Source organism: Orcinus orca, chromosome 1 (assembly GCF_937001465.1).
Source record: "Orcinus orca chromosome 1, mOrcOrc1.1, whole genome shotgun sequence".
NCBI classification, from domain to species: Eukaryota; Metazoa; Chordata; class Mammalia; order Artiodactyla; family Delphinidae; genus Orcinus; species Orcinus orca.
In genome coordinates, this window is record NC_064559.1 from 203,628,640 (window position 1) to 203,655,588 (window position 26,949).

Here is a 26,949-nt window from a genome sequence, read left to right on the forward strand (position 1 = left end):
CCTCACCACTCATATTGGCACACCAGCTTCCTAACTGGCCTCCCTGCCCTGGACTCCTCGATCTGGTTCTTCCTGCATCGGGGGAGAGAGCAGAACCTTCATGCCTTAGCCAGCGGGTGACTCCCCCTCCCTGTGAGGCCCCTAGAGAGGGCAAGGTGCAGGGGTGGGCCCTCATGTATGTCCTTGGGTGGTACGCTGGAGGGGGTGTTTGTGAATCACGGTCATTGTGGATGTAATTAGTTGAGATGAGGTCATACTTGAGTAGGGTGGGCTCCTATTCCAATAAGATTAGTGTCTTTATAAGAAGAAAAGAGAGAAACACAGAGAGGGAAGACGGTCATATGATGACAGAGACAGAGATTGGAGGGATGAATCTACAAGTCAAGGAATGCCAAAGATTGCCAGCAGCTACCAGAAGCTGCAAGAGACAAGGAAGGATCCTTCCTTACAGGTTGTGGAGGGAGCCTGGCCCTGCTGACCCCTTGATTTCAGACTCTAGCTTTCAGAACTGTGAGACAAAACACTTCTGTTGTTTTAAGATACCCAATTTATGGTACTTTGTTACAGCAGCCCTAGGGATCTAATGCAGTGCCCTCATCCTTTTCTCTCTTCATAGACTGTTCAAAGGTGCTGGGTTCCACAAAGCTCTCTGGAGATGTGCAGCACGTCCAACCAGCCGACCAACCAACCACTAAGCTGTTTTTGCAAAGCTGTGACCAGCTTGGTAACATATCGCTTTATATTTGCTCTTTCTCTTTCCTTACCTGTGGTGGGCAGCCTCTGAGATGGCCCCCATTGATGCTCATCTCCTGGTATTCACGCCTTGGTAATCCCTTCCCTCTGAGTGTGGGCTGGACATTATGGCTCACTTCTAATGAACACAGTACAACAGAAATGATGGGGTACCACATCTAAGATTAGGTTACAGAGAGATGATGGCTTACATAATGTTTCCCTCTCTACCTAAAGGAAGTCAGCGGCATCTCTGTGGAGAAGCCCACACAGTAAGGAACTGACATCTCCAGCCAACAGTCAGTGTGGACCCGAAGACCTGCCAACAGACACACGAGTGAGCTTGAAAGTCCCTAGCCAAGCCTTGAGATGACCACAGCCCCGGCCAACATCTTAATTGTAGCCTGTGTGAGCTCTGAACAAGGGGCACCCAGCTAAAGCAGAGCCAGATTCCTGGTCCACAGGAACTATTAGATAATAGATGTATAGTTGCTAAGGTTTGGGGTAATTTGTCACGCAGCAGTTGTTGACTAATACACTATTCACTTCCCTTTGCTCCTCACTCTTACTTCCCTTGAACTGGAACCCCCATAAAGCTTTAGCAAATCAACTCGTCTTGGGCCTTTTTTCCTGGGGAAGCTGCCCCCAAATTCCAGTCTCAGTGACCTCCATGTTGCACCAGAGAAACAGAACATCGTTTTCAAAGTCCAAAGCAATCATTTCTAAATACGCACCAATGTCCTACCAACTTCTCCCAACTGGGGCTTCTGCTTTAGGCTATTTAGGTCTAACAGACTTGTCCCATGAATGTGATGGGTTTTTCACACCAGTTGTGCCCACATGTGATGTTGCTGGGCCCTCATGGCTCCCCGAGGCAGCCCACAGCATCCCCACGGAGAGTCATGAAACCAAACCCGGCTAGAAACTGGAGTTACCCCATTCTGGATCCTCCCACCCATCTGCAACTTTTGTTCCATCATATGACTAAGATGACTTCTTTCCAGTGATAAGGAAATAAAGCCTTTTGTTTTTTCAGCTACTGGGAGAGGCGGAGGTGGACGGTGGGCCTGGTCTTCTGTACCTTTTGCTTTTATTCTCTCTCACTCCCACAGGCTGGCTTCTAAACATCCCATTAAATATTAACTCCTCCACACATACCCCCCGAAGTGGAACAGGGGCACGAAAATGAAGAGAAACTGTACGTCAAGGCATTTTCCATTTCAGGGACAAGTCAAAGGCTTTAAGAGGTTGGGCGGTAAGTGTATTTGGGGATTATCTGTTTGCCCTGGGCCCTGTTAGTGCAGGGGGTGGTGCTGGTCCTATACAAAGTCAGGGCAATAAACCTAAGTATTCTTTTTTTTGCCACCCACCTTCCACAAAAACCCCAAAACAATAGAAGAAACTCAACAAATGACACTCGTGCCCCACTCCAGTTTCACTCTGGAAGACGAAATGTAACTTTAATAAAAGGAGCTGGGAAAATTCTGAAATTCTCCTTCTGGAATCTTGGACGGGATTTCCACTTTTCCTTGGGCCACCAGCAGACTTCAGAAGTGGCTCAGGACGCAGGAACCACATCAGCCCCCAGAGGCCAAGCCGTGGCAGAGGCCACCCGCCATGATGCCCTTCCAGAAGTCTTGCCTGCATCAAAGGTCTGTCTCAAAGGGTATCTCCAGGAGACAGGCTGTGTGACGCACGCAGCACGGAGCATCAGTTCCCCCAGGGTGACTGCTCACTGAGTCCTCTTTGCTAATAATAACACTGCCACCCCAGCTATTAAACTGTGAGCACATTCCAGAGACTCTTCAGGATAGAGCGGTTCTTTGCCCCCAGTGCTCCTACTCAGAATTGCGCTCATTTCAGATTTCAAGTTGAGTTTGGCCAACCCAAATCTTTTCTCCTTTAGAATAAAACCCCCCCAAACACCCATCATGACCCCTGGCCACGTAATGCCCGGATTTCCTGCCTTTTCACTGTGTAACAGCCTCTCTCTCTGATCAGCCCAGGAGTGAGCACAGTTGGGGGAGGGTCCGGCCAGGACAGAGCTGTCATTCCACCCACATTTCCTGAGCTTCTACGGGGTAGATTGAAACACGTTAGGTGTGTAAATAGGTCATGGGGCTTGGATGTGGTGCTTTCCTGAGATAGTCCGCATACTTGCAGACTTGCCAAGCACGCAAAGCTCAGTCCCAGGGCAGGGGGAAGGCGAGGAGGTGCTCAGACGCAACCTGAGAGGCTGGGATTAGGGTGGTGTTTAATCAGGAACTGAGACTAAAGGGCTTGTTAAGGAACCTTCATGCAAAGAAGCAGCGGGATCTGGGAAGTGGGTGGAGAGTACAGGCGTTGGCGTCAGACCTGGGGTCCGAGTCCTGGTTCTGCCGAGTGACATGGGGCAAGTGACAGATGCTCTCAGTCTCAGTTCTGTCCCTCTATGAATGGGGACAATACTACCCAGCTTCTGGGGCTGGTGATGAAAAGGAAAGAATCCATATAAAGCTCTCAGCACGGTGCCCGGCACATTCCAACCAACCAGTAAGGACAACCATTGTGAACATAGTGCAATTATATAGCAATTCACACTTCAAACTACGTTCACATATTAATAGCTCTTATGAGCCTCACAGATGAGGAGAATAAGGCCCCAAATATGTATGAAATTTGGCTTGTTTGGGGCTGCAATGCAGGGCTCTCATCCCTTCAAGTGTAGTGTTTCCCCCAGATACGTTACATTGAAGAGTGTAGAGCGTTAAGTCCAGTGCTTAGTAAGTGGAGGCCACTCATTACATGTGGACAGGCTCGCTGCCTGGTACTTCTCTTTTGGGGACCAGGAAAATGGTGGCTTCAGTGGCTCATCCCTTGCCTGGCCTTGGAGAAGGACATGGGAGGCATTAAGGGAAATTCCATGGGCCACAGCTGCATCCCACCTCGCTCCAGCAGCCAACTTCTCCATGGGAGCTTTCCCGGCGAGATGCGAGGCATTACAAGCTTCAAACCCAGAGTCTGAGAAGCAGCAAACTTCTATAAATGAAAATGCTGGTATCCTCTTAGCGCCAATCTCCCCCAGCGCCTTGGGGGGGAGCCGTGCGGTGAAGGTGGGGAGCTCTGCAGAGGAATGATTGCATTCCCAAAACTTTTCTTGTGTTTCTATTTGGGAGTGGAGTTCTTGGGACAATTTGTCACATTTGGTTCTGACTTAGTATGCTAAAAAATAACTCCCTCTTCACCTGACCACTGAGAGTGACAGCCAGGTGTCAGGACAGCCCTGTGGAGGGAGAGGTCTGCCCTCGCTGCTGATGAGTCAGGTACGAGGCCAGCTCGAGCATCTGGACTAATTTGTCCTGAGCTGAGCTGCCGGCTGCCTGCCATTTCCTCCCCTCCCGCCCTTATTTGGAGTCCCTGACAGCTGAGCCGCAAACCAACGGGGGAGCTGGGCGCCGGCCAACCGTCACCCTCTGCTTCCCCGCATGGGTCCGGCTGCTGATGAGAAAGAAGCCTGAGGCATCGCTGTGAGATAACCAAGGACTCTTTTTTGCTCTTCTCACACCTTTGAAGTGGGAACCTCTTGAGGCAAATCAACAAGAATGTGGCTCCTGCAGCTGGGGGTCCCGGGCTCGTTGGAGCTGCTCAAGGCGGAGGGGCTGTGACGAGCTGGCTGGACTGATAACTTTAAAAGGGCATCTTCTGCTGGCTCCTCGCTCAGCTGCTTTATCGCTGCAAGTGACAGAATGGGGAGGGTTCCGTCCCTCTTGTGCTCTCAGAGAGCCAAGGGGCTATAAAAAGAGGAGGCGCAGGGCAGCTGGGAGACGGAGACGGAGGAAGGCCACGGGTGGGAAAGCAGAGAGGAGAGAGAAGAGTCAGCAAGCACCAGACCTCCCCTTGACCGACGCCAGCATGGGCTCCGCCACCATCGCCGTGAGCTTCCTCCTCTTTCTGGCGTTTCAGCTCCCAAGGCAAACCGGAGCGAACCCCGTGTATGGCTCTGTGTCCAACGCAGACCTGATGGATTTCAAGGTAGGGCCAGGAAAGGGGCACGGTCTGGGATGAGGGGGCTTTGTGACGCTGTGCCAGGCAGTGAGACGTCTCCCTTTCCCTGTTTTCCTTTTGTAAAGAACTTGCTGGACCATTTGGAGGACAAGATGCCTTTAGAAGATGAGGCTATGCCCCAAAAAGTACTAAGCGAGCAGAATGAGGAAGCTGGGGTCCCTCTCAGCCCCCTTTCTGAGGTGCCTCCCTGGACCGGGGAGGTCCACCCAGCCCAGAGAGATGGGGGTGCCCTTGGGCGTGGCCCCTGGGAACCCTCCGATAGATCTGCCCTCCTGAACAGCAAGCTGAGGGCGCTGCTCGCTGCCCCTCGGAGCCTGCGGAGGTCCAGCTGTTTCGGGGGCAGGATGGACAGGATTGGAGCCCAGAGCGGACTGGGCTGCAACAGCTTCCGGGTAAGAGGAACTGCGGATGGAAATGGGGTGGGCGGGAAGGAAATTGTGGTTTTGTTGAGGTTCAAACCTTGTGAAAGAATACCACCAGGGGACGCCTTCAGCAGGAAAGGGAACAGCACAGAAGCTTACTCCCTTTGAAATTTCTGTCCCAACTGGGTAGGTGCCCCATGAGTCTCAGAACCATGATACCATCCTCAGCTACAGTCTGCTGAGAAAATGCTAAGAGGAAAAGAAGTCACTGCTAGGAGCACTTGGAACTTAATATGTTCACGGGGCCAAGTCACCTGCGTACCGCTGATTGGCAGTTCATGGCCCTCGAGGAACTGTCAGATCCCGAAGGATCGGAATTTACCAGGATTGACTTTTACTAGCTTCTAATGGGCAATTTGTTTACCAGTTCGTGGAACTCAGAGGGTCATCAAGCTGGAGCGGGGGCTGGTGGGAAGGGAGAACGGTCCTATGAAACTGACTTTCTCCAGTGGAGGGAGGTCACCAAGTCAAACATGTCTCTGCTCTCTTTGTAGTACCGAAGATAACGGCCAGGGAGGAAAAGGCGGGCCAGGCCCCCGGCAGACTTCAAGAGACCCTCACCCCCTGGGATCTCTCATTCAACTTCGTCCCATCTCGTTGCCATCAGGTTGAGTTGTGACGAGTGTCCTATTCAAGCATCAGCCTCCTGTCAACATTTCTCACATTTTATGCTAAATGTAGATAAAGTGGTTTAGTTGTGGCTTCTCCACTTCTCCCACCCATGCGTTAAATTTTAATCACCTGTTACTGACATCGGTTTGAAAATGAATAAACTTCAGCACCACGGACAGAAGCTGGAGGCTTGGTGTGATTTCTTTCATTTCCTGGGCAAGGGAGTTCAGCCTGATAGTCCTTGTCATTTTACCTTTCGTCAAAGAGAATAATGCTCAGTTCTTTTCTTCCTCCTTTTTTAAAAAAATAACAAACTTATTTTGGGGAGCAGTTAGAGGTTCACAGCAAAATTGAACAGGAAGTAGAGATTTCCCACATATCCCTGTCCGTCCCACATGTACATCCTCCTCCATTATCAACATCCCTGCCAGAGTGGGACATTTGTTACCATGGATGAACCTGCAATGACACATCATGATCACTTAACGTCCATAGTTCACATCGAGTTCACTCTTGGTGGTGTACATTCTATGGGTTTGGACAACTTCGGCTTCCTTTCATTTCTCCCTCCGTGAGCACGGTGTGTGTGTGTGTGTGTGTGTGTGTGTGTGTGTGTGTGTGTGTGTGTGTGTGTGTGTAGGGGTCGGGTCTCAAACCACAGCTCTCAACTTGCTCTCACTCATACTGCAGCCTCACCATGGATCCTGAAAAAGCCCCTGGAGACCAAAAGGGCATTTATCTGTATATTTAGATTTGCTTACATTCAGGGCACTTATTTATTGAAAAGAAAACTTACGAACATCTGGGCTTTTCTTCTGGTTACATGGAACGTAGCTTGTACTCAATATGACACTTTTTGTACACTTAGTGTTTTTTCGTTACTGTTATTATTATTATTTTTTAGAGGTACATATGTAAAATAAGGGCACTAACTCTTCTCTGACACCTTTTGAGAGGTAGTGCGCCAGCTGAGTGAATTGCACTTTTAATCTGAAGAAGAGTAGGCAGGATATTTGGGTTTAAAAGCTGAGCAAAGTGAAGAAAGAAATGTTTGCTGTGCTGACAAACTTCACGTTTATGTGACTTTTGGGCACTAAATTTAAAAATTAGCCATTGGCTTTCCCAAATTCAGGTCCAAGGTGTTTGGACTTGTAGGTTTTACTAAGGTGGGAGCCACTGGAGAAGTTTTTTTGTATCTGCTTCTGAAAAGGGTGCTGCCCAAAGCAGAAAGTACCAGGCCCTGAGTTCACCTGCAACATGAAGCAGGGCTCTGACCAATTTTCCCAGCCGTTACCCCCCGACACCACACTCTCCGAATCAGATTCTACGACACTCCTCCAACAACCCTCCACCTTCGCTTCCCCACGCCCTTATTCATGCTGTTCCTTCCACCTAGAATGCCCTCTGTCCAGAGCCCTTGAGACCGTTTTGCTCATTTCTCAAGGTTCACTGAGAATGCCACTTCTTCCCTGAAGCCTTCCCTGACACCACATGCCCAGGACAAATGAAGCTCTTCACTGGCAGCATTTTATAACTATCATATAGCTATTATCATAGACCACAATTTGTCTTGGTATGCAACTGCGTCTGTGTCCCTGAACTGCAAGCTCCTGGAGGGTCAATGCCCCTTCAGCAGCCCCTGCAGCACGTGGCACTTTGGGTGCTCTATAAATGTCGGTCAAATTCTGTTGGTCTGTTACAGAAATTGAGAAAAGAGGAAATAAATTAGCAACGTGCTCCTTGTAGAGGGAAGGGGAGGCCAGGAGTGAATTGATGGTTAGAGAGGGAGGTGGGGAAAGAACAGTAAGGTAACCACTTCTCATAAAGATGTTCCTTACGTGGACTCTGAACGCAGAGGGTGGAAAGCCAAGAACAGAGGACTAACAAGGACCAGGAGGGTGGAGAGCAAGGAAGAAGGGTCTGTCCAAAGCCGGCTCCTGAGGTCCGGCACTGGGGGAGTGGGAGCTGCTGAGAGGAGAGGAGTGGGGACCTGGGCTCACTGCCAAGGTGTCGCAGTGACACAGCGGGTGCTCGCCAATGGAATTCACTGAACGTGCCAAATACCGTAACGCACAAGAGACGCCCCTGGAACTTAGAGGACCCTCGGGGATGGGTGGACGGGGGTGGGGGGTGGGGTGGGGGTGGGGGTGGGCGGAAGGGGGGATGGGCGGAGGGACCTGAGACGACTGAGACCCTTTGCCACTGTGGAGTGGCAACGCGAGGCAGGACAACTGGAGACCAAGAACATCACGTTTCCGGCGAAACAAAACGTGAGCAAAGAGCCATGGCAGGTGGCAGCGACGGAAGCTCTGCAAGGGCTAAACATCCTCAGGCCCAACACCAGGTCCATTTGTTCTGGTTGGACATCGGGGAAAGCTGCCTGCGGGGCAGCCTCCTAAACGCAACACCAACAGGAACCGAATGGCTTCTCCATCGACTGCTGCGGGAAGGAAAGGCTGGAAGAACAGGTGGCTTTATAGGAGGAAACGACCTGTAAACTAGGCCCAACAGCATCGATGTGAAGGGGGAACAGGAGATGGGGAACACCGGTGGTTTCTGCTAAGATCCTCAGGACTAAACTGGTTCTTATACTAAGGTGGTGAGTGGCCCCCTGCGGACGAAGAGTCCTGCTGGGAGAGCTACAGAAAAAGACCCGAGACTATTAACCCCTTCCCCAGCTGTGCAATTTCTACATATTAGGAAGAGAGAGGGAGTGAAATGAAAACCAAGCATGTACCACTCTAAAGAAAGTGCACGGTGGAGACAGGAGGATGATGGAGATGAAGACATTTTATTCTGACGTTACAGTTATAGTGAGAACTTCCAAGTTCCAAGAGTTCAAATAAGAATAGAATTTTACAAATTAAAAAAAAATACAATTTATATACACAGTAGAATTAGCTAACATTACCACATAAACAAACAGTGCAAACAGAAAGGAAACTGCTACTGTTGAAGTGACCAAGGTCCACGAGCCGTGGGGCAATACTGCACATCAACACTGCAGGCCTGGGAGGGCGCTGCTGGCCTTTCCGGAGGCTTTCTTGCCCCCTCAAGGCCGTGTCAGTGCGTGATTTTGCATCAGAAATGTCATATGGTCAGCTGGGTCAAGTATACAAGTGTCCATTCCTGTCCGGAACTGTTAAGGTCACAAGCAAATCGTCCCCCAGAGCACAAAGGTCCCCCAGTCGGGTGGGGACTCTTGGCCCCCTCCCCCATCACCTCGGCCAGGGAAACAGGAAACCAGCTCTAGCCAACCCCAGCCCCAGTCCCCGAGGGTTTCTGTTTATCCAGGTGCCAGGTTCACTGGGAGGTGATCAGGCTGGCAACAGGCGGGATATTGAGATGCAGATTTCTAACTAACAGAAATCAAAGGAGGGAGGCTTACAGTTATTTTGTTACAAGTGGAGCCCCGCTCGTCTCTGGGCTTGTCTGGAAAGGGCAAGATGCCAGGAGAGGACAGGAAATAACGTGCCTTCCCAGAGGGGCTGGGTTTGGGTCCTCCTTGGTGGCCGTCCAGTCCGTTCTGGGGGAGGGAGGCGTTTGCTCTCTGCCGTCTATCTCTGGGCTACACTGAAGGGAACAAAATATCTGGTGACTTAAACACGACGTGATGTGCAGGAGGCATAAATCCCGACACCACTCACCCAGGGTGTCCAGGAGGCCAGCAGCCTGCGACCCTGCCCTCTGGAGGTGGGAGATCCTCAAGCAGGACCTCAGTGCTACCAATTTCAGGACAGGAAAGGAGAGGGAAGAGGAAAGCAGGTTCCTGGTATGGGCGGTCATGCCACTCGCCTGACTTGGGCATTGGTTTGCTTCTCAATAAAAGAAATAATGCGGTCAAGTTCCGAATGCTGCCTTAAAATACTGGCAGCTGGTTGAACGCAATCACATTTAGAAGGGCTTGCCCTTTGGTCCTTGTGATTTCCCGAACTACTTACTGGGAGTTTCATCTGTGTTTCATAAGTCAAGTGCACCCAAGGAAGTTGAAAATTTTATAGGTCGAAGTAATCTTGGTCAAAGAGATTAAGAAAATGGAGGAATGGAGGGGCCAGAGTCATTGGCAATGATGCTGACGCAGCCCCCCGGCGTAGGTGGAGTTGTTCCCTAGAGTGCGTGGAGCACAAGACCTGAGCCAGCAAAGCCGGGCGGACACCCACTCCCCAGGCTTAAAGGCGGCAACAGAAGTCAGGAGGCTGAGGGGAGAGAACTGTGTTGCTGAGGCCTGGCACTGACGTCCTCAGGCAAATTCCATGATTAAAAAACAAACAAACAAACAACTAACGTAATGCAAATGAATGCCACCTTGACCCTCAGAGCACACCTGCCACATGGTTGCACGATGGGCCTAAGATGTTGCTAAACGTGTAGAGAGAGCACAAGAGGAAAGTAAGCGCAAATGCCTTTGGGTGCCCGTTCAGAGAGGACCAACCAGCCCAAAGGGAAACTAAGTCACTGAAAGAAAGGGAGGTTTCCTCTGCTTGATGTTAAAACCCCGGGGCACGTGCTGGCAGGAGCCACCTCCCTCTCCCCGCTGTTAACCCCTCCTGAAGTTTCCACTGCTGAGCCGCTCGGTAGGCTGCGGATGGCCAGCAGGAGGCCAGTGAGAAGTGCTCGCGAAGGGCAGACACCCTCTTCCTCGAATAAACATCTGCTGTACTGTCACACTGGCTTTTTAAGCCACATCGTGTACCTGTGAGGGGACCTGGCTCAGGATTCACTCCTTTCCATCTTCTGAACAACGGCACCATTGCCCAGAGTCAAGTGCAGCAGCTTATCTAGGGGTGCCCTGCTTTTAGGGGTGATGCCAAGATCCTCTGCGCTGGGGTTGCTTCACCAGGAAGATCCAGGTAAAACGTAAGGAAAGTTTAGTAATTCCATGGAGAAGAAAAGGACCAGGGTAAAAACGTGGCACTCGGAGACCACGGGTAATTTGGAAAATGGAGAGGAAGCGGAAATGCTGAAACCTAGCGCAGACGTGAATCTAACCCTACCGTCAGAGTTACTGTTCAGGAACTATTAGCGGGGTTTGAACGCTTTGTGCTTCTAGGGCTCTAGATTCACAGCACAGCGGCGAGACCAGAGCACCAGCTCACACCCAGAAGCAGAACCTCCCTCAAAATGAACTGCTCAAGATGTCAACTTCAGAGTCCCAGTGAAGGCGGGCCTCCCTGACACAGGCGTAGTTTCCTCAGGGCCCAATTCCTCAATTTAGTAATTGACTGAATTCTGCAACTGGCATTCCACCCAGTGTTTGCCTCGGTCAAGGTCCCTCCCATGATGGTTTAAGGCAACAGCTGGGTTCCCTAGGAAAGGAGCAAAGAGGTGGTGGGGAACCTGCTCCGAGAGCCCCTGCCAGTGGGTGAGGCCTGACTTCCCTTCTGGTCCTGGTGCTAGCGGGGAGGAGGGGCTGGGGCCTGTGCCAGCACTGGATGGGGGCGCGCAGGGGGCAGGAAACGGGAAGACACTGGCTGAGGTCACACAAGTCCAGACCCTGATGGCTTGACACCACCCCCAGGAGCTCTGACGGCAAAGTGTTCGATGATTGCAGGCTTTCCAAGCCAGTGGGCGACTGGGAATCTTCCTGGCCAGCCGTGGCGGCGGAGCCCGAGCTGCAGCTCCCGGAGAGGATGGGCTGGCACGTGGCGGCGAGGCCGAGCCGGGCCGTCATAGGGTCTGGTAGTGCTGCCGCAGCCGTGCCTGCAGAAACTCACGTGTCAGGTTGTGCCGTGTGATGACTCCAACGATCTAGGATGAAGCAAAAACAGACCCAAGTCACCTGCAGAGTGAACCCCACTGGGACGAGAACATGAGGGACAGGAGTGGACAGAGCTTGCCCGGCCCGTCTCAATAAACGGCAGGGCCAGGATCAGGTCCTGGAAGGACGGGGACAGGCCTGACAACGTGATCAAGACACTCATTTCAAAGGCCACCTAGGGCTTCTCTGGTGGCCCAGTGGTTGAGAGTCTGCCTGCCAATGCAGGGGACACGGGTTCGAGCCCTGGTCTGGGAAGATCCCACGTGCTGCGGAGCAGCTAAGCCCGTGAGCCATGGCCGCTGAGCCTGCGCGTCTGGAGCCTGTGCTCCGCAACAAGAGAGGCCGCGACAGTGAGAGGCCCCGCGCACCACGATGAAGAGTGGCCCCGGCTCGCCACCACTACAGAAAGCCCTCGCACAGAAACGAAGACCCAACACACCCAAAAATAAATAAATTTATTTTTAAAAAAAAGGCCACCTAATTTCTAGATGGGAACAAGATAAAGACACAACTCGCGATCGCAAGCTGGAGGCCAGTGGGATGAATTCAGCTCCCAATGGTTTCAGTCGGGCCGGCTAGAATCTGAATGTGAATGTCTTTTTAAACAGGGCCTAAGCTCTCTAGCTTCTCAGCCACCACACGCAGCCTGCTTGGTGTGCCTGTGCAAGACGCAGAGCCCAGGGAAGGCTTCTGAGTGGCGGTGACCCCTGCTCCAGCTCAGAAATACCATCTTTCAGAGCTACCTGAGTCACTGTGATATTGGGATTTATAATAACACATATTTGGACTTTGTCCTAGTTCCTGGCACAAAGCTCTTAAAACTCTTGGCATTTCCTAAGTGATGAGTTTATTAAGGGTGTCTTATTATTCCTAACAAGCCCCTTTCAACCACCCCAGCGTTTATGTTAATGAAGTAACTTTTAGGAAGCCCTTTAAGGATGGAGGCTGGTTTCCCAGGGAACCAAGTGGGTGACTAGAAGATTGGAACTTTCATTCCCACCACCCCCTAGCTGTGGGAGGGGAGGGCTGGAGGTTGAATCGAGCACCAATGGCCAATGATGTAATCAATCATGCCTACGTCATGAAGCCTCTATTAAAATCCCTGAGCTACAGGGTCTGGAGAACATCCAGGCTGGTGAACACGTAAGGTGCTAGGTGGTACCAGAGAGGATGCAGAGCTGGGCACCCCTTCCCCATCCCACATGCCTTGCCCGGTGTATCTCCTCCATCCGGCCGTTCCGGGGTTACTAAATTATTGTTTACTATAAAAGGATATAAGTAACTGTTTTCCAGAGTTCTGTGAGCAGGGGGTCATGGGAACCTCCTATTTACAGCCAGTCAGTCAGGAGCACAGGTGACAACCTGGACTTTCCGTTGATAACTGAAGTGGCGGGGGAGGCGGATGTGATGAGCAGTCTTGTGGGGCTGAGCCCTCAATCCGAGGGACCCGACGCCGCCCCCAGCAGACAGCGCCAGGGCCGAGTTGAGTTTAGGACGCCCAGCTGGTACCCAGAGAACCAGAGAACTGCTTTGTGTGGGGAACACCCGGCCTCCTCCGCCAAGCCAGTGACAGACGCACAGCAGAGCATGAGAGTCCAGAGAACCAGAGTCTTCCCTAAACGGGTATTTTCCACAGCCATCGCAGTGACTCACAGCTGTCACTGAGGTTGGCGTCCCACACCATAAACTGCGTTAGAACTGTCAGCGCGGCTGTGTTTCAAGGAACACGATTTGACTCCCTGCCACTAAATCCGTGTAAGGACACGCCGTGCCGTCGGAGGGCCTGCTGTGACCCTCACTTTGGAGAGGCGTCACTTCCTGGAGGGCAACGAGGCGACACCCACCGAAAGCCTCAAACAGGTGACCGTAAATGGTGAAATTTGACTAGATATTGCACAACAGAGGACAACTGAATAAGTGACCGGACTGCCACGAGACGGAATGCTCCCGAGCTGTCAAAGTATCCCAAGTGAACACTCTCTGCTGTGGAAAGTCATTTCCTATAGATTAACTGAAAAATTAAGGTATTAAACAGGATAAATAGTGTTAATATCTTCACTAAACCTTGACATATAAAACCTCTATGTCTAGACACAGAGGAAAAAAACAAGATATACTTTGAAAAGTTAACATGGCTGCCTCTACAGAGATCAGGGTTTGGCATTTCTTTTTCCTGCCTATCTATATTTTCACATTTTCCTACAAACACCAATGTTTGTGGAATAAGAAAAACAATGGAGTTCTAAGAAAGAGAAAACAATGGGAAAATCTGTAGCAATAATTACTAGGTATTTTACTTTTCAAAACTCTCCAAGTATTTTGTCTGAAACTCCCTCATTTACTGCTACAAATTCCCATAACAGGGGGGGAACTGACCCCCTCCTCAAGGAGGCGCCATCAGGTCAAGGGTGAAGAGGAAGGTTTCAGGACAGACAAGGCCCTAAGCGCTTCTGGGCCTCAGAGGGAAGACCGGTGAGACGCTGGCGACATCTGCCGGCCACACAGGAGACGGCGTAGAAGAAACACCCCGGAGGCAAAGGGGAAGGTTCCCGAAGCTACCGCAGTCTCCCCCTCCACCCCTGGGCCCCTCACCCCCAGTGGGGAGCCACAGAGCAGGTCGGGTCTGAGAAGCCTCCCTGCGGGATTCTGCTGCTCCTTCCTGGGTGAGAGGCCCCGCCTCCCCGGCAGCACTGCCCTTAGAGGGTCCCTTCCAGAAGATGCGGCCGCAGGCACACGCGCCCTTACGCTCACCTCTCCCACCGCATTCACCACGGGCAAGTGCCGCAGGCCCATCGTTCTGAACAGGTTGAAAACTTGGGAGACGTGGGTGTTGGGGGAAACAGTGAAGGGTGCGGGGTTCATGTACGGGGTGACGTCCTGCAGAGGAGACAACACAGGGGACCTGTGGCCTGTCCTGCCCGGCCAGGATCAGATGCCAACCGTGCAGACGAGCAGCGGTCCACGCAGGACAGGCCCTCGGCCTCCGTGCCTGGCCCCGTCCCCAAGGGAAGCCCGTCTCACCACGATCATGCGCGGGTTCAGCAGGGTCAGGTCCAGGTCGTGGATGTCAGGGTACCGCGGGTAATCCTCGGCCATCTCAGCGTAGGAGAGGCGCGGCTGGCTGGCGCTCTGCAACCCCAACCGAGACAGTCCTCGCACCGAACGTGGCAACTGGCAGGGTCACCTTTAGAGACCCCCTCCCTCTGCGTCTGAGAGCGGGGCGGGGCAGGGGCAGGGCGGGGCGGGGCCAGAGCAGGTGCTGCACAGCCAGCTCTCCGCCAATTCCCAGCTGTGTCTCCCTGGGCCAGTCCCCTAATCTCTCTGAACTTCCCTTTCATCTGTAAAGCAGACCTGAGCTATTTTAGAGTTTCAACGAGAAAAGTGCTAACTAATAGTAGCTGTGTGGGGTGACTTGTGTCACCCCAAAAGATACGTCCGAGTCCTAACGCCTGGTACCTGTGAACGTGGCCTCATTGGAAACAAGGCCTTTGTGGATGGAACCAAGTTAAGACGAGGTCATATTGGAGTAGGGTGGGCTCTAAACCCAATGACTGCTGTCCTTATGAGAGAGGAGAGGACACACGGGGAGAGAGTGGGTGACGGGGAGGCAGACGTGAGTGGGGAGCCTCCAGTCGAGGCAGGCCGAGGACCGCTGGCGCCCACCACAAACGAGGAAGGCGCCTCCGGAGGAAGCACGGCCCTGCCGACACCTGCGTCTTGTCCTGTGGCCTGAGAACTCTGAAAGGATACCCTGCTGTTGTTTGAAGTCACCCAGTTTGCGGCGACTGGAAATGGCAGCCACAGGAGACTCACACGGGAGCTTCGCGACTCCTCCTGCATTCTGAGTCTTCTGGACTTTCCCTCAGCTCTCACTGCTGCTGACCGTCAGCGGGCAGCTGGGCCGCCACTACCAGCTCTCGAGCGGGGCACAGGAAGCACAGGTGCTAGTCACTGCCCTGCCCCACTCTCCTCCCCTTAACTCCCCTCTGCACACAGCCCTCCCCGTCCACCGCTGACTCGGGCCAGCTCTGGTGGCCCCTGTGTGCAGGCCCTGTGTAGTCTGGCCCACTTCATGCCTCCAAATTCCCTGTCCCCTGTGCTCCGCACGTGACCTTTCCCCCATTCCAGCAGAGCTGGGCCTCCCCACAGGCCACACCCCCAAGCCTGAGCCTCTCCACCCATGGCCTTTTCTGTCCTGCCCATGCGAGCTTCTCTTCTGCAGGCCAGTGAGACCATGGGTGACCTCAGCTGGCTGCCCACAGGCAAGACCCAAAGCAGGAGAGTCAGTCTGGAAACTAGTCCTCTGGGTGACTTTTTCAGGCTCCATCTGAAGGGGTCAAGTGTGTCCCAGGTCGCTATAGGGACCACTTTGAACACAGCCCACCATGCCTGCTATCTCGACAAAAACCAAAGAGAAAAAAGAAAACTACAGGGGAATCGATGAGAAGAAGGGTATTTCTCTGGATGACACATGTAACAAAGTTCATTCACGGCAGACATTAAAGGCAGAAACTACATTAAGAGCCCACCGGCCAGAAGGACACTCAGCCCCGGGTGAGGAACTACGGGAAGAGGCGCCGGAGGGCAACTCACAGCTCTGCTCGGGCTCAGCGCAGGGACCCTGCCTGCAGCGGGGGCCACGCGGCCACACACACCGCTGGACGGCAGGTGCACGGACTGTGCTCCCGCCACCCTCGTGCCTTCCAGAATCCTGGTGGGGACAAGAAAGGAGACTCACCGACTGGCTTTCAGAATAACAAACTCCTCGGACGAGCAGGGTGACGAGCTGCGAGCGCAGGATCAGGCCGTGGAAGGTCAGTGGGCGGAAGCGCTCCTCCATGGTCCAGTCTTCGCTTGGGGACTGGTCAGGGTATAGGTTGGGGTAGGGAGTGTATCTGTTATACAGAAACCAGACGCTGCCTAGGACACCCTCAGCAGGATCACTTCCCGTCCACGTCCCCGACCCCCTCCCCCAAGCCCCCCGGACAGCCCCGGCGGGCGGGCGAGGGGCTGACGGCCCCGCAGGCGGCCACGCTCCCTCACCTCCGCTCGAGCATCTGCTGCAGGAGGTCCTCCTTCTCGCCCGGGTCCTCAGAGGTCACGTGCTCGTCGCACACGTTCCGCAGCTCGCTGGATGGGTAGGACTTCATGGACTGGCTCCGCCTGCGCTGCTCACCGGCGCGGGTGAGGATGCTGCACTTCTGTGGGTGGGAGGGGCGGCGACGACGGCCAGCTAGCGCGGGCGCGCCAGCACCCACTCAGGTGAGGATGTGGGTGACAGTGCGGGTCAAAAGCACAGGCCTATGCCGAACTGCAAGAAACCTTCACAGCGGCTCAGGGGCTTGTGATTCAAAGGAGCCTGTTGGAGCCCAAGGTTTTTGCCAGCCCAACACCCCTACTCCTTTGATCTGGTGACAGCATCTCAATGCTCCTACGTCACGTCTTGGCAGTCCTACCAACTGACGTGCCCCCCAGCCTCCGAAGCCAAGGGTGGGCACATGACGCAAGTGAGGCAGTGGGACTCTCCCTCAGCGCAGGTGCCTCCTGGTACCTGCAGAGGGGCCACCAGCCACCTGCTCGCCCAGAGTGCACTGCTCCTGGTGCTTCAGCTTTCCTGTCCATCCTGCAGTTCCCAATGGACTTTTTTCTTTCTTAAGTAGGTCAAAGTCCATTGTTGGCAACTCAGAACCCTCCCCGATACAACCTGCACCGAATACTCAAGACTGATGTTTAAAACAACAATCTATCCACATGCTTGCTGCAGTGGGAATGAACACACGTCCTGACGGCCTAACACAGTCCTTACTCACTGCGTAGTCTATACTCACTGTCCAGTCCACACTCACTGTCGCGTGCAATGAAAAGAGTGCTGACTTTCACAAGAGCCAACCGGGGCCACCCCATCTACGGGGTGTGACAAGCACGGCATCACTGTGGGCAGCAGGGAACCACTTGTCCATCGCCCACCTCTCCTCCGGGGCCGTTTCCTTTACCTTGTATTTGATGTTGTTACTGATGAGCTGGTTGCCCTTCATGAACTCCTTCTCATTGCCCCGGTTCTCCGTGACCACCGGGAAGGCGTGGTGGACAGTGGTGCGCAGGATGCTGACCAGAGACTGGATGCGGGTGTGCGGGTAGACATAGGTCAGGTTGGGCTCCATGATGTCGCTGGCTCGCAGTCTGGGGGAAGGAGGGAAGCGGTCCGCACTCACGACAGAGTCCACGGCACCGGGAGCAAGCCATGATGGAGCTGCGCTGCCTCTCCTGCACTGCCTGGACCACCTGGGCCCCTTTTCTGAACCATCTCTAGCAGTTCCTGGAACACACCCGTTCCTTGGTGTGTTCCGTCCCCTTCGCACATGCTGTTCCCTGTGCCTGGAATGCCCTTCCTTGCTCTGTCAGATGTGTGGGCCAAGACCCTCAGCTCAATATGAATGTCCCCCCTCCACAAACCTCAACCAGTTGCTCAGGGGTTTGGCCATCGCTCCTCAGCACCCCATGGCACATGCCAGTATCACCACCGAACTGCTAATTATACTGGAATTACAATGTCTGGGCGTCCCTTTAGACCAGGGATGGCAACCGTCACCCACAGGTCCAATCTGGTCACGCTCGCTCGTTTACATGTTGTCTGTGGCTGCTTCTACACTAAAGCGGCAGGACAGAGAGCACATGGCCTGCAAATATTTACTATCTGGCCCTTTCCAGAAGTTGGCTGACCCCTACGTTAGACTTTAAGCACCTTGCACGATCCCAGACACGGGAGGCCGGAACTATCTGTCGGCTGATGGATAAGCTGGTGATTATGCCCAGAGGAATCACTGCTGATAGGACGACACCTCGCTGGGCACACACGAGGCAGCTAGTTCTCACTCACAGGGCTTGGAGCCTGAATTTAAACACTCAATCATAACACTTCCTATTTAACCGGAATGCCACAGCGGCCGAACCATCCCCAAAGCGGCCCTGCCCGCCCCAGTCCCCAGCTGCACGGGGCCGCTCCACCATCCCGAACACACTTGGGTACAGACGTGCTTGCTGTTGGAAGGACCTTGCTGTTGTTACTTACCTTCTTCCAACCCAAGAATCTGAATTACCGTTTCCTACCTAATACAAACATTCCTGGGCCCTAAAGTCTGTAAATTCTGGAACTAGGACATGATGAGAAATTCTGGCCTTACTTGTCCATTTCCACCTCCGTCTCCCATTCTAGAAGCGGCACGCCTCGCAGGCCCACGTGGATGTCATAAATGCCCTTATTGAAAAAGTCCCCTGTCCATTTGGCCACCTGAAACACAAAGCAAAGACTTGAAAAGAGGCTGCTGTGGGGGAACGTGGCCCCGAACCTGAAGGAGGCCTGGACGGGGGGCGTGCTCACCATCAGGGTGACCATGATGGGGAGGCCGTACGTGATCTCGCTGGTGGACTCAATCAGGATGACCGTGAGACTGATGCTCATACGGACGACCCCGCCCAAGAAAGCCGCAGCGCCAATCAGGGCAAAGGTTCCCGAATAGATATGGCCCAATCCAATGTAGCTGGGGAAGAAAGAAACCAAGAACATGCCTTAGAATCACACTGGGGGTGCGGGAGGGAGTTATGATTTGCACACTTGTGCATACGTACTCAAGTGCACGCTCAGGCGCATGCGCGCGCACACACACACACACGCGGTACCTTTTGAGAACGTTGGCAACTAAACGTCCAAAAGCAGCTCCACATAGCAGGGAAGGCACAAAAAGGCCGCTTGGAACAGAAATGCCGTAAGTCCAACATGCAAGCACGAAATAGAGGACGAAGAACAACGCCAAAGTGATGGGGCTAAAAGTACCTGCAAAGCCAGAACAGACCGACCTGAGTCCCGCTAAGATGCCTGCCAGGGCCCACCAGACTGCGTTGGCTCCCACCAGGTCCTTCTGCGCCCTGACCGGTTCACCTCCAGCACCGGAGGCAGACACCCCAATCTTGTCTGGGTTGGCATTACCAATGAAAAGCCCTGTTCTCGCTTAGAATGAAGGGCAAGCCTGGCTCTGTCTCACAGAGGAGTAACCATTTGTTTCCTGCCCCAAACCCCACCCTCCCAGATACTCACTATCCTGGTGGAAAAGCTGAAGGATGCCAGACTCCTGGGAGTTGAAAAAGAGTGTGGCCATGTCATTGTAGGTCTCATTGGGACAAAAAAAGGTCTTGATGCTGGAATTCACTTCTTCTGATGTGACCTAAGAAAAAGGAATCAGAAAGTCAAATAAGGGCCCCTGAGTAGGGCATCTGAGACTTCAAGTGGGATGTCTCCAGCGAGGTCGAAAGAGTCTGGTTTGCAAGCTTTACCCGTAAATTAAACAGGCAGCAGAAAAAAGATCGATCCCCAAGAGCAGCCAACCGTGATACGGTGTATTCCTTGCGTTTTGAGAAAGAATTCAGGAGGAGGGCCCTGTTCATGCACATTCACAACAAAAACGTAACTACACTTAGGGTTCACCATGGTCTGGCTCTGCCTCCTCTCCCAGGGCTAATTTTGTCAGTGGTACTGCGGGAAGCCTGGCCCCAGAGCACCATGGATGGTGGAGGACGAGGCAGGGGACCGACAAGTGGCCGGGAGTGGACAGGCGTCTGCGGAGGAGAGTCCAGGGCACGGCCTGACCTAACGCCCCAACTTTGTCCCAAATGGAAAAAGCCTCCACCCGAGTTTGCTGCAGAAGAAAACCCATGTACATGAGGCCCGATGCAGACACCGCGCTCCTGGCTGCACAAAACCCAAGCTGGGAGGAGAGATTACTTCTCCACATCCCAGCCCTCTCATTCTCTTCACCGTTTTGTGTGAGCAGATGAGCTCCAGGCACTGCTGGACTCGTTATAGGGCGAGGGTATCTGTTTTCTGGTTGGCGATGTACAAGGAGCACAAGGGGCAGACCTCACACCTCTCACTGGGCAAACAATTAGAGAGTGCTTCCTGCAAAGTTAACTAAGCAGACTTTTCCTGGATTCCATTCTATCGATATTAATGACACTGTAAAGATGCCCTTATGTGGACCCTGTAACAATACCAGGTGATGGGTTTGTATAACCCTCCCAGGTGGACCTGGCTGGGCAACACGGCCGGATGAAGGCTGCTGTAGGAGACAGGAGAGCGCCCCCTATCGGCAGAACCTGGCAGGGAGGAGCTGGCAAAGGAGACGCGTGTGCGGAACAGTGAAGGGGGGACAAGCTGAGGCGACAGCTTAATCACCAGCACATGCAGTGTTTCCCAAACTATGCCTGGAGGAACCTAGTCCTGAAGGTGCTCTGGAAAGAGTCCTGTGGTCAAACGCATACAGAAGTATCACAGCACTTGCTGGAAATCGGTGTATCTGTGAAAAGCAGAGAACAGGCTCCATGATCAGGTGGATTTGACTCTCACACTGCCACCCTCTAGTGACCTTGGGAAAGGTCTTTAATTTTGTGAAGCTTCCGTTTCCTCATCTATGAAATGGGAATAATACCCACCTCATGCTATATATTACTAGCTGGGTGATCTCAGGCAAGGCCTCAGTTTGCCTCAGTTTTCTCATCTGTAAAATGGGGACAATACCAGCCAACGTGGCAATGGTAAGGACTAAATGAGGTCATGTATGTACAGTGCTTAGTAGAACACCTGGCACACAACGAACATTCCAAACATTCCTAACACTTACTGGAACTTTAAAGGCCCTGAGAAATCCTGTATTAAAGAAACCTACTCAGCTCTGGTTAACCCATCTGACCACAGAATCCTTTTCCATTTGTTTGCTCTTGAATCACGTGTATCAATGTTCCTTAAAACACACTTTGGAAAATATTGGTCTGGTAAGAGGTGGCCTTGGGGAATAGCCAGTAACGGGGATCAACAAACATTTCCTGTGAAGAGCCAGACAGTTAATATTTTAGGCTGTGCAGGTCACATACAGTCTCTGTCACATGTCCTTCTTTTTTTTTTTTTCCCCCAACGCTTTAAAAATGTAAAAACCATGGACCGCAGTTTGCTGACCTCTGACCTAGTACATTCTAGCCGTTCACTGACTGTTCCTGGGGACAAGGAAGAGGCAGCCACTCAAGACAAAAGCCCAAAGGGGCTCAGAGGGACTTGAGTGGCTCCCCGGAGGCAACAAGACATGTACTTAGAGAATCTCCAGCCTCCACCCTAGAGGCTGGCTCTCAGACCCACCGGACTGGACTGAAAAACACAGGGTACAGTAAGCTCCAATGCCTACCTCACTCAACCGGCTCTTTCGGGGAAAGGTGCTAGAAAACATCACATACTCCTAGGAAAGGAAAAGGAGAAATGCAAAGAGGAGGCATGCCAGTAAATGGCCTAAACCCAGAAAAACTAGAAGATGCAGGACGAGCCAGGACCACCGTGTGCCCTGTGGCAGGCACTCCTTTCTCCCGTCTGAGGGGTGCCTCTTACATCCCGAGGGTGAGGCTGGCGTGCACCTTTCAGGGGTGGGGGGGGGTCAAAGAGTAAACTGAGGCTCGGAGGAGAAGCAGACAGTCAGCATCCTGAACGTCTGTTTCCAATTAGTTTTGTTCAACAAAGAGAGAGAGGGAGGGAAGGAAGGAGGGAGGGGGACGGGGGGTGGAGAGAGGGAGGGAAGGAAGGAGGGAGGGGGACGGGCAGGGAGAGAGAGGGAGAGGAGTTCCCTCTATGAGAGCCAGGACTGTTCACAAAAGTGAGAAAGAGAAAGTTTGGTGCACATCCTCTCTTAGGTAACAAGACTACTACAACGCCCGCCCCACCCCGGGCAATCTGAATCAGGTGTGGAACAATGAACCCAACACATCTATTAGCTCTAAACTGAGGCAAGCCATACATTTCCGGATTCTTCTGTTTCGCGTGTGTAGGACAAAGGTAGCAGGTGCACCAGGGTTACCTGGAGTGCGAAGGAGTCATTACCAACTTGACTTGCGGAAGACATCTGTCGGCATTCTCCTAACACCATGGAGGCCACAAACACCACCACGGTGGTCACCAGAGACACCAAGAGGCTCTCCAAGACCCTAGGAGGCAAAGCGCAGCTGTTACTGTGGATAACCTGGTCCTGGGAACTCAAAAACTGCCTCCCTCCACCCCTCCTTTCCCCCAAGAGCACGCACAGCAGCCCCTGCTGTTAGCACGTGCGCAGAATTTATCAGTGACTTGCTGCATTCCAGCAATTTCCATGTAAAGAGTGGGTAGCCAGTAACGTGGGCTGCTGTGGCCACATCACCTCTCTCCGAGGAATGAAAGGCCTTCCATTTTAAGTCCTGGGGTGAGAGTCTAGTGAGAGCGCACCCCTCGCAGGGCCAATACTGACTTTGTCATGCGTCCTGGTGGCCAAGTCCAGAGAGGCTGGGAGTGAGCCAGTGGCTCTGATATAAATTAAGCTCAGCCTCAGTCTTTTGGCCCATCTGACAAACAGATTTCCATTTTCAGTCTTAGACATGACATGAAAGCTGGTGTGGGAAGTGGGGTCCATTCCCCGGGAGAGATGGCCTGGTCCACACAGGGCCTGGGGGGCCACGGCAGGAGGGGAGGTGACTGCGTGGGTACCTGACGAGCTTAGGTTTCGGGTGCACGTTTCGCATACGGTACTTCGCAAGCCTCTTGTTCAGACAGTTGAATGTGGCTCCCAGGAGGCCCCCAACGACCCCCATCACGACGAAGAAACCCAAGTCCATAGCTGTCCAGAGATGACATTTTTTATCAGAGTCAGAGCACTGAGAGAAGGGGCAAGGGAGGGAGAGAGAAACACCAGAGTGCCCATGAGAACAGGAAGGGACAGGAGCAGAAAAAGACAGAGACGAGAAGCGATCCTGCCTTCTCCCTACGAGAGCCAAAGCAGTGCTGGAATCCCGCCCACACTGAGCACAGGGCATGCGGGAGACGACAGGGGCAGGGACGCACCTACCCTTCTGACAGCTTCTCTCTGGTACTTAAGAGCAATTTTCACGGGTCAAGAAAGAAATTTGGGGGGCAAGGACAAAACGTACCTTAAACTCGCCAAAGTTCAGCAATCCAGGGAGCTGGAAGGAACCCCAACTTCCAAACTGAATCCCAGAACGGAAGAAGTTGAGGGTGAAGGTGGCAGACATGGAGCAAAAGAGCTAGGGGACAGGTGAAAAAACAAGAACACTCGATAGCGACAGGTCCTGCCTCCTCCCAGACGTGTCCCCACCAACCTCCTGCTCCGCACAGAGACCGGCCAACTCCAGGTCTGGACACAGGGCCCTGGTGACCACGGCAGTAGATACACCACAAGTGTGAGAAGTTGGAAATCAGGCTATTAGGAGTTTTCATTCAGCCTTTTGTGAAGGACTATTCATTTACAGCCTATTATGCACCAGAACCTGTGCCAAAAAAGGAACAGTAAACACCAGAGGAAGAACGTGCTCCCCTGAGGCAGGAGACGGGGGTTCACATCAGGACCACAGCCGGTCTCACCTATCGGGTCGGATGGTTCGTCAGGAGAGAACGGCAGCAGCTTGACTAAGGATGGGAAGGGTGTTAATATGGGAAGTACAGAAAAGTCCACAGTTTGGAGGTTATGGGTGTCTAGAGCAAAGGAGTTTCCAGTAACGTCAACTCTCTTGGTCTCATCAGAAGCACAGGTTAACTAAGACTATCGATTAAATCGAGCCTTTTATCACCGTGAAACGTCCCTCATTCACTTTGGTAATTCCCCTTGTCTCAAAGTCTCCTTTAACGTTAAGAAACTACTACACCAGCCTTATTTTGGTTAGTGTTTGCACGGTATACCTTTTCTGCTCCTGTTATTTCCAGACATTTGTAACTGTATTTAAAGTATGACTCTGGTAAACAGTAAAAGAGGAAAAAAAAAAAAACTACTGGTAAATGTAACGGGTAAGAGGTGTCCAGTTTAAATCTGGGGGGTGTGGTTAAGCTCAGGGGAAGGTCTTCCTCACCACTTTCCACGTGAGCCCTTGGTTCCAGAAGGATGAGCCCTCCTCCAGACTGAACAAGGTACCCCCAATGGGGGCCCCGAAAGCTGCAGCGACTCCGGCAGCCGCCCCTGCTGATACGAAATCCCGCTTGTCTCTGAGGACAGAAAAGAGAGACGGTTTATCTGAGAAACAGCCCTCAGGCTGCGAAAGGCAAGTTTTCACTTCCTTATGCACTGACATTTTAACATCTCGAGACCCACGAACAGTCAGGGCTCATGAAGGGCAGGTCTCTGGGGAGGCAACTCGGCAGCCAAAGCAGTTCACCTATGAGCCAAACGCTCTCCCCAGGGGAGCTCCGCCAGGTGGGGGGACTCCCTGACGTCCGTTGACTCTCAACATGGGTTCTCAGGAGGCAGACTGGAGGGTTCTGGTGTCACCGCTGAGCCACTGGCTCATCAGACCTTCCTTCCAGAAAGCTCAGCACCAGAGAAAACGTACAAGTGTGGCTGTGAGCAGAGGGGCAGGTGACAGTGACCGGCAGGAACGCCGAGGCGAGAAGGCGGACCGCAACCCGGCCCCTGGGCCCCTGACTGCAAGGGCCTTGCCAGGTGTGCAGGTCAGTAACACACGCAAATCCCACGGGCTGAAGAGTGCCCAGAAGCAGCCTTCCAAACCCGAGACGCGGCTGACCAAGCAAATAAGCTCCATCCTTGATAATATGCCTGTGGACTTCCCTGGTCGTATGTTCGATCTTGGACCACATGCTTCGTTGTCTGAGATGCTTCTAGAGGCCCTACGTTACGACAAAATGGAAGCCATGATGCCTGCTTGGCCTTTGTGCTCCTAATCTTCAGAAGAATAATTCAAAGCCCACCTCCTTCTGGACGGTCGGGTTCTGCACGCAGCCCGCCCAGCAGGGGAGAGTGTGAGCCGGACTAGAGCAAGTGTAAGGTCTCAGTAGCAGTAAATGAACGGCTTGTTTTTTCCAAAAAAACCCCCCAATTTCCAACCTTTCCATACCTGTCACTTCGGAAATAGGGGAAGTTAAACTGGATCTTCCGTAAAGAGAGGCTCTGAAACTAGAACAAGAGAAAACAAAGTCAGAGAGGGGCCCGAAGCTGCAGGCATCCACAGCGCCGGGGAGTCCCTGTAGCCTCAGCGCGCCTGGGCAGGGACTGCGAGAAGGAGTCCGGGGCAGCAGATGGGAAGAGAGGCGGCTTCGGGGAGGAACTGCTTTTCCTGCCCCCCAATTTCTAGGCCCCTCAGAAACTGCATTTTGTACATAGCGAGTCCAAAAGGAAAAGGGGAAATTGCTGAGCGAAGGGTTAGGCGGAACTGAAAGCTGCTGCAGACGTCATGGGGCAGAGTCACCGAGGAAGGGCCAAGGGGGCCAACTCGTAACCTGCTCGACAAAATCTCAGGCCGCCGCACAGCAACTCCCTCCCCTTAGAACATGAGATGTAAACGTCGGTAAGCGACAGTTCATAGGGAACTGAGACTTCTCCACGTGGACCAGCCCGTGAGCACGGGAGCCTGGGGTCCTGAGCGAGCTCCTTGGCCTCCCTAAGCCTCAGCTCCTCATCTGAGAAAGAAGATGATAAGGGCAACTCAACCCTTGAGGTGGCTTTAAAGGAGCCAGTATATGAGAGTCTGGCCCGGACAGCACCTAACGCTAATGAACAGCAGCTGCTGCTCCCGCATTGCTTCCAAAGGAATCAGCATAGACCTGCGCCTGAGACCATCTCAGCCAAGGCTTCCAGCCTCTCCCGAGACGCTCCACAAAGCCACCCTGCGCGGACGTGCTCGGCAAAGGCTGTGGGAGCACCGGGTGACTTTCATTTGAACAGACTTTCTCTCTGTCCCATTCCTGCTCCTAGGACTCAGCAGGGCCTCGTCAAAGCCTCGAGGTACCAGCTACCTGCTCTCCTGGGAGTCAGACCATATATCGTTTTCTCGTCAACCCAAAGTGACAGCAGATTCCGAAGCCGTGTTGGGATGCTCCCGATGGATTTTTTCCAAATTCAACCACAGACACGCCCCTGTGCAGGAGGCCCACTCGCAGGGGTAACCCGCCCCCGCAGACCATGAACCCTTACCTGCGGGAGGCCAGCCCCTACCACTGCTCCACTGTGGATCATGGGGCCTTCCTTCCCCACGAAGAGCCCTGGAACAGGTGGAAAAGGGGGAGGCCATCAGTGAGCACAGAACGGTCTGGGTCAGGAGACCTTTGTTACATAGACCTTTCTCTTGACAACTATAAAACAAAGATGATCCTATGACTTTGTAAGAGAAAGGGTGAGTCAAATTCCCATCAAACAGGAGAAAATAATCTTGAAATTCTTCATCGGGGGTCAGCAAACCATAGCCTGTGGGCCAAGACGGCCTTGCTGCCTGTTTTTATACAACCTGAGAGAGCTCAGAATGGTCTTTACATTCTCACATGGATACATTTTAAGCGGTCATGTAAGTTTAAGCACCTACCTA

At 52.9% G+C, this 26,949-nt stretch overlaps 2 protein-coding genes across 11 annotated transcripts in view; one reads left to right on the forward strand and one right to left on the reverse strand.

Annotated features, from left to right (window-relative positions):
• Window positions 1-4,204: 4,204 nt before the first annotated feature.
• On the forward strand, window positions 4,205-5,993 carry NPPA (natriuretic peptide A). The gene is made up of 3 exons (XM_004272404.3): window positions 4,205-4,743; window positions 4,842-5,168; window positions 5,693-5,993. Exons 1-3 carry the CDS (start codon window positions 4,624-4,626, stop codon window positions 5,702-5,704), a joined length of 459 nt encoding a protein of 152 aa, XP_004272452.1. The 5' UTR covers window positions 4,205-4,623; the 3' UTR covers window positions 5,705-5,993.
• A 2,589-nt stretch (window positions 5,994-8,582) lies between these two features.
• Window positions 8,583-26,949, reverse strand: part of CLCN6 (chloride voltage-gated channel 6) — a 28,730-nt gene continuing 10,363 nt past the window's right edge. For 4 of the 10 annotated variants that reach the window (XM_049707265.1, XM_033432952.2, XM_049707273.1 and 1 more), the window contains 17 exons: window positions 26,562-26,629; window positions 25,486-25,544; window positions 24,487-24,619; window positions 23,554-23,667; window positions 23,114-23,280; window positions 22,455-22,581; window positions 21,795-21,845; window positions 19,661-19,787; window positions 19,246-19,399; window positions 18,947-19,106; window positions 18,750-18,856; window positions 17,562-17,748; window positions 16,612-16,769; window positions 16,307-16,463; window positions 14,590-14,697; window positions 14,320-14,445; window positions 8,583-11,558 (listed from right to left, as the gene is read on the reverse strand). In XM_049707265.1, the coding sequence (XP_049563222.1) occupies window positions 11,478-11,558; window positions 14,320-14,445; window positions 14,590-14,697; window positions 16,307-16,463; window positions 16,612-16,769; window positions 17,562-17,748; window positions 18,750-18,856; window positions 18,947-19,106; window positions 19,246-19,399; window positions 19,661-19,787; window positions 21,795-21,845; window positions 22,455-22,581; window positions 23,114-23,280; window positions 23,554-23,667; window positions 24,487-24,619; window positions 25,486-25,544; window positions 26,562-26,629 (2,084 nt within the window). In that variant the 3' untranslated portion in view covers window positions 8,583-11,477. Of the gene's footprint in view, window positions 11,559-12,960; window positions 13,580-14,319; window positions 14,446-14,589; window positions 14,698-16,161; window positions 16,280-16,306; window positions 16,464-16,611; window positions 16,802-17,561; window positions 17,749-18,749; window positions 18,857-18,946; window positions 19,107-19,245; window positions 19,400-19,660; window positions 19,788-21,794; window positions 21,846-22,454; window positions 22,582-23,113; window positions 23,281-23,553; window positions 23,668-24,486; window positions 24,620-25,485; window positions 25,545-26,561; window positions 26,630-26,949 lie in introns of those variants that run through there. The other 6 variants (XM_033432953.2, XM_004272401.3, XR_004484675.2 and 3 more) reach the window with 6 other exon arrangements.

Excerpts from the sequence above, each read along its gene's own strand:
- NPPA (XM_004272404.3), top strand. The coding sequence starts at position 4,624 with ATGGGCTCCGCCACCATCGCCGTGAGCTTCCTCCTCTTTCTGGCGTTT. Across the intron at positions 4,744-4,841 it reads CAGACCTGATGGATTTCAAG|AACTTGCTGGACCATTTGGA; the intron begins GTAGGGCCAGGA and ends CCTTTTGTAAAG.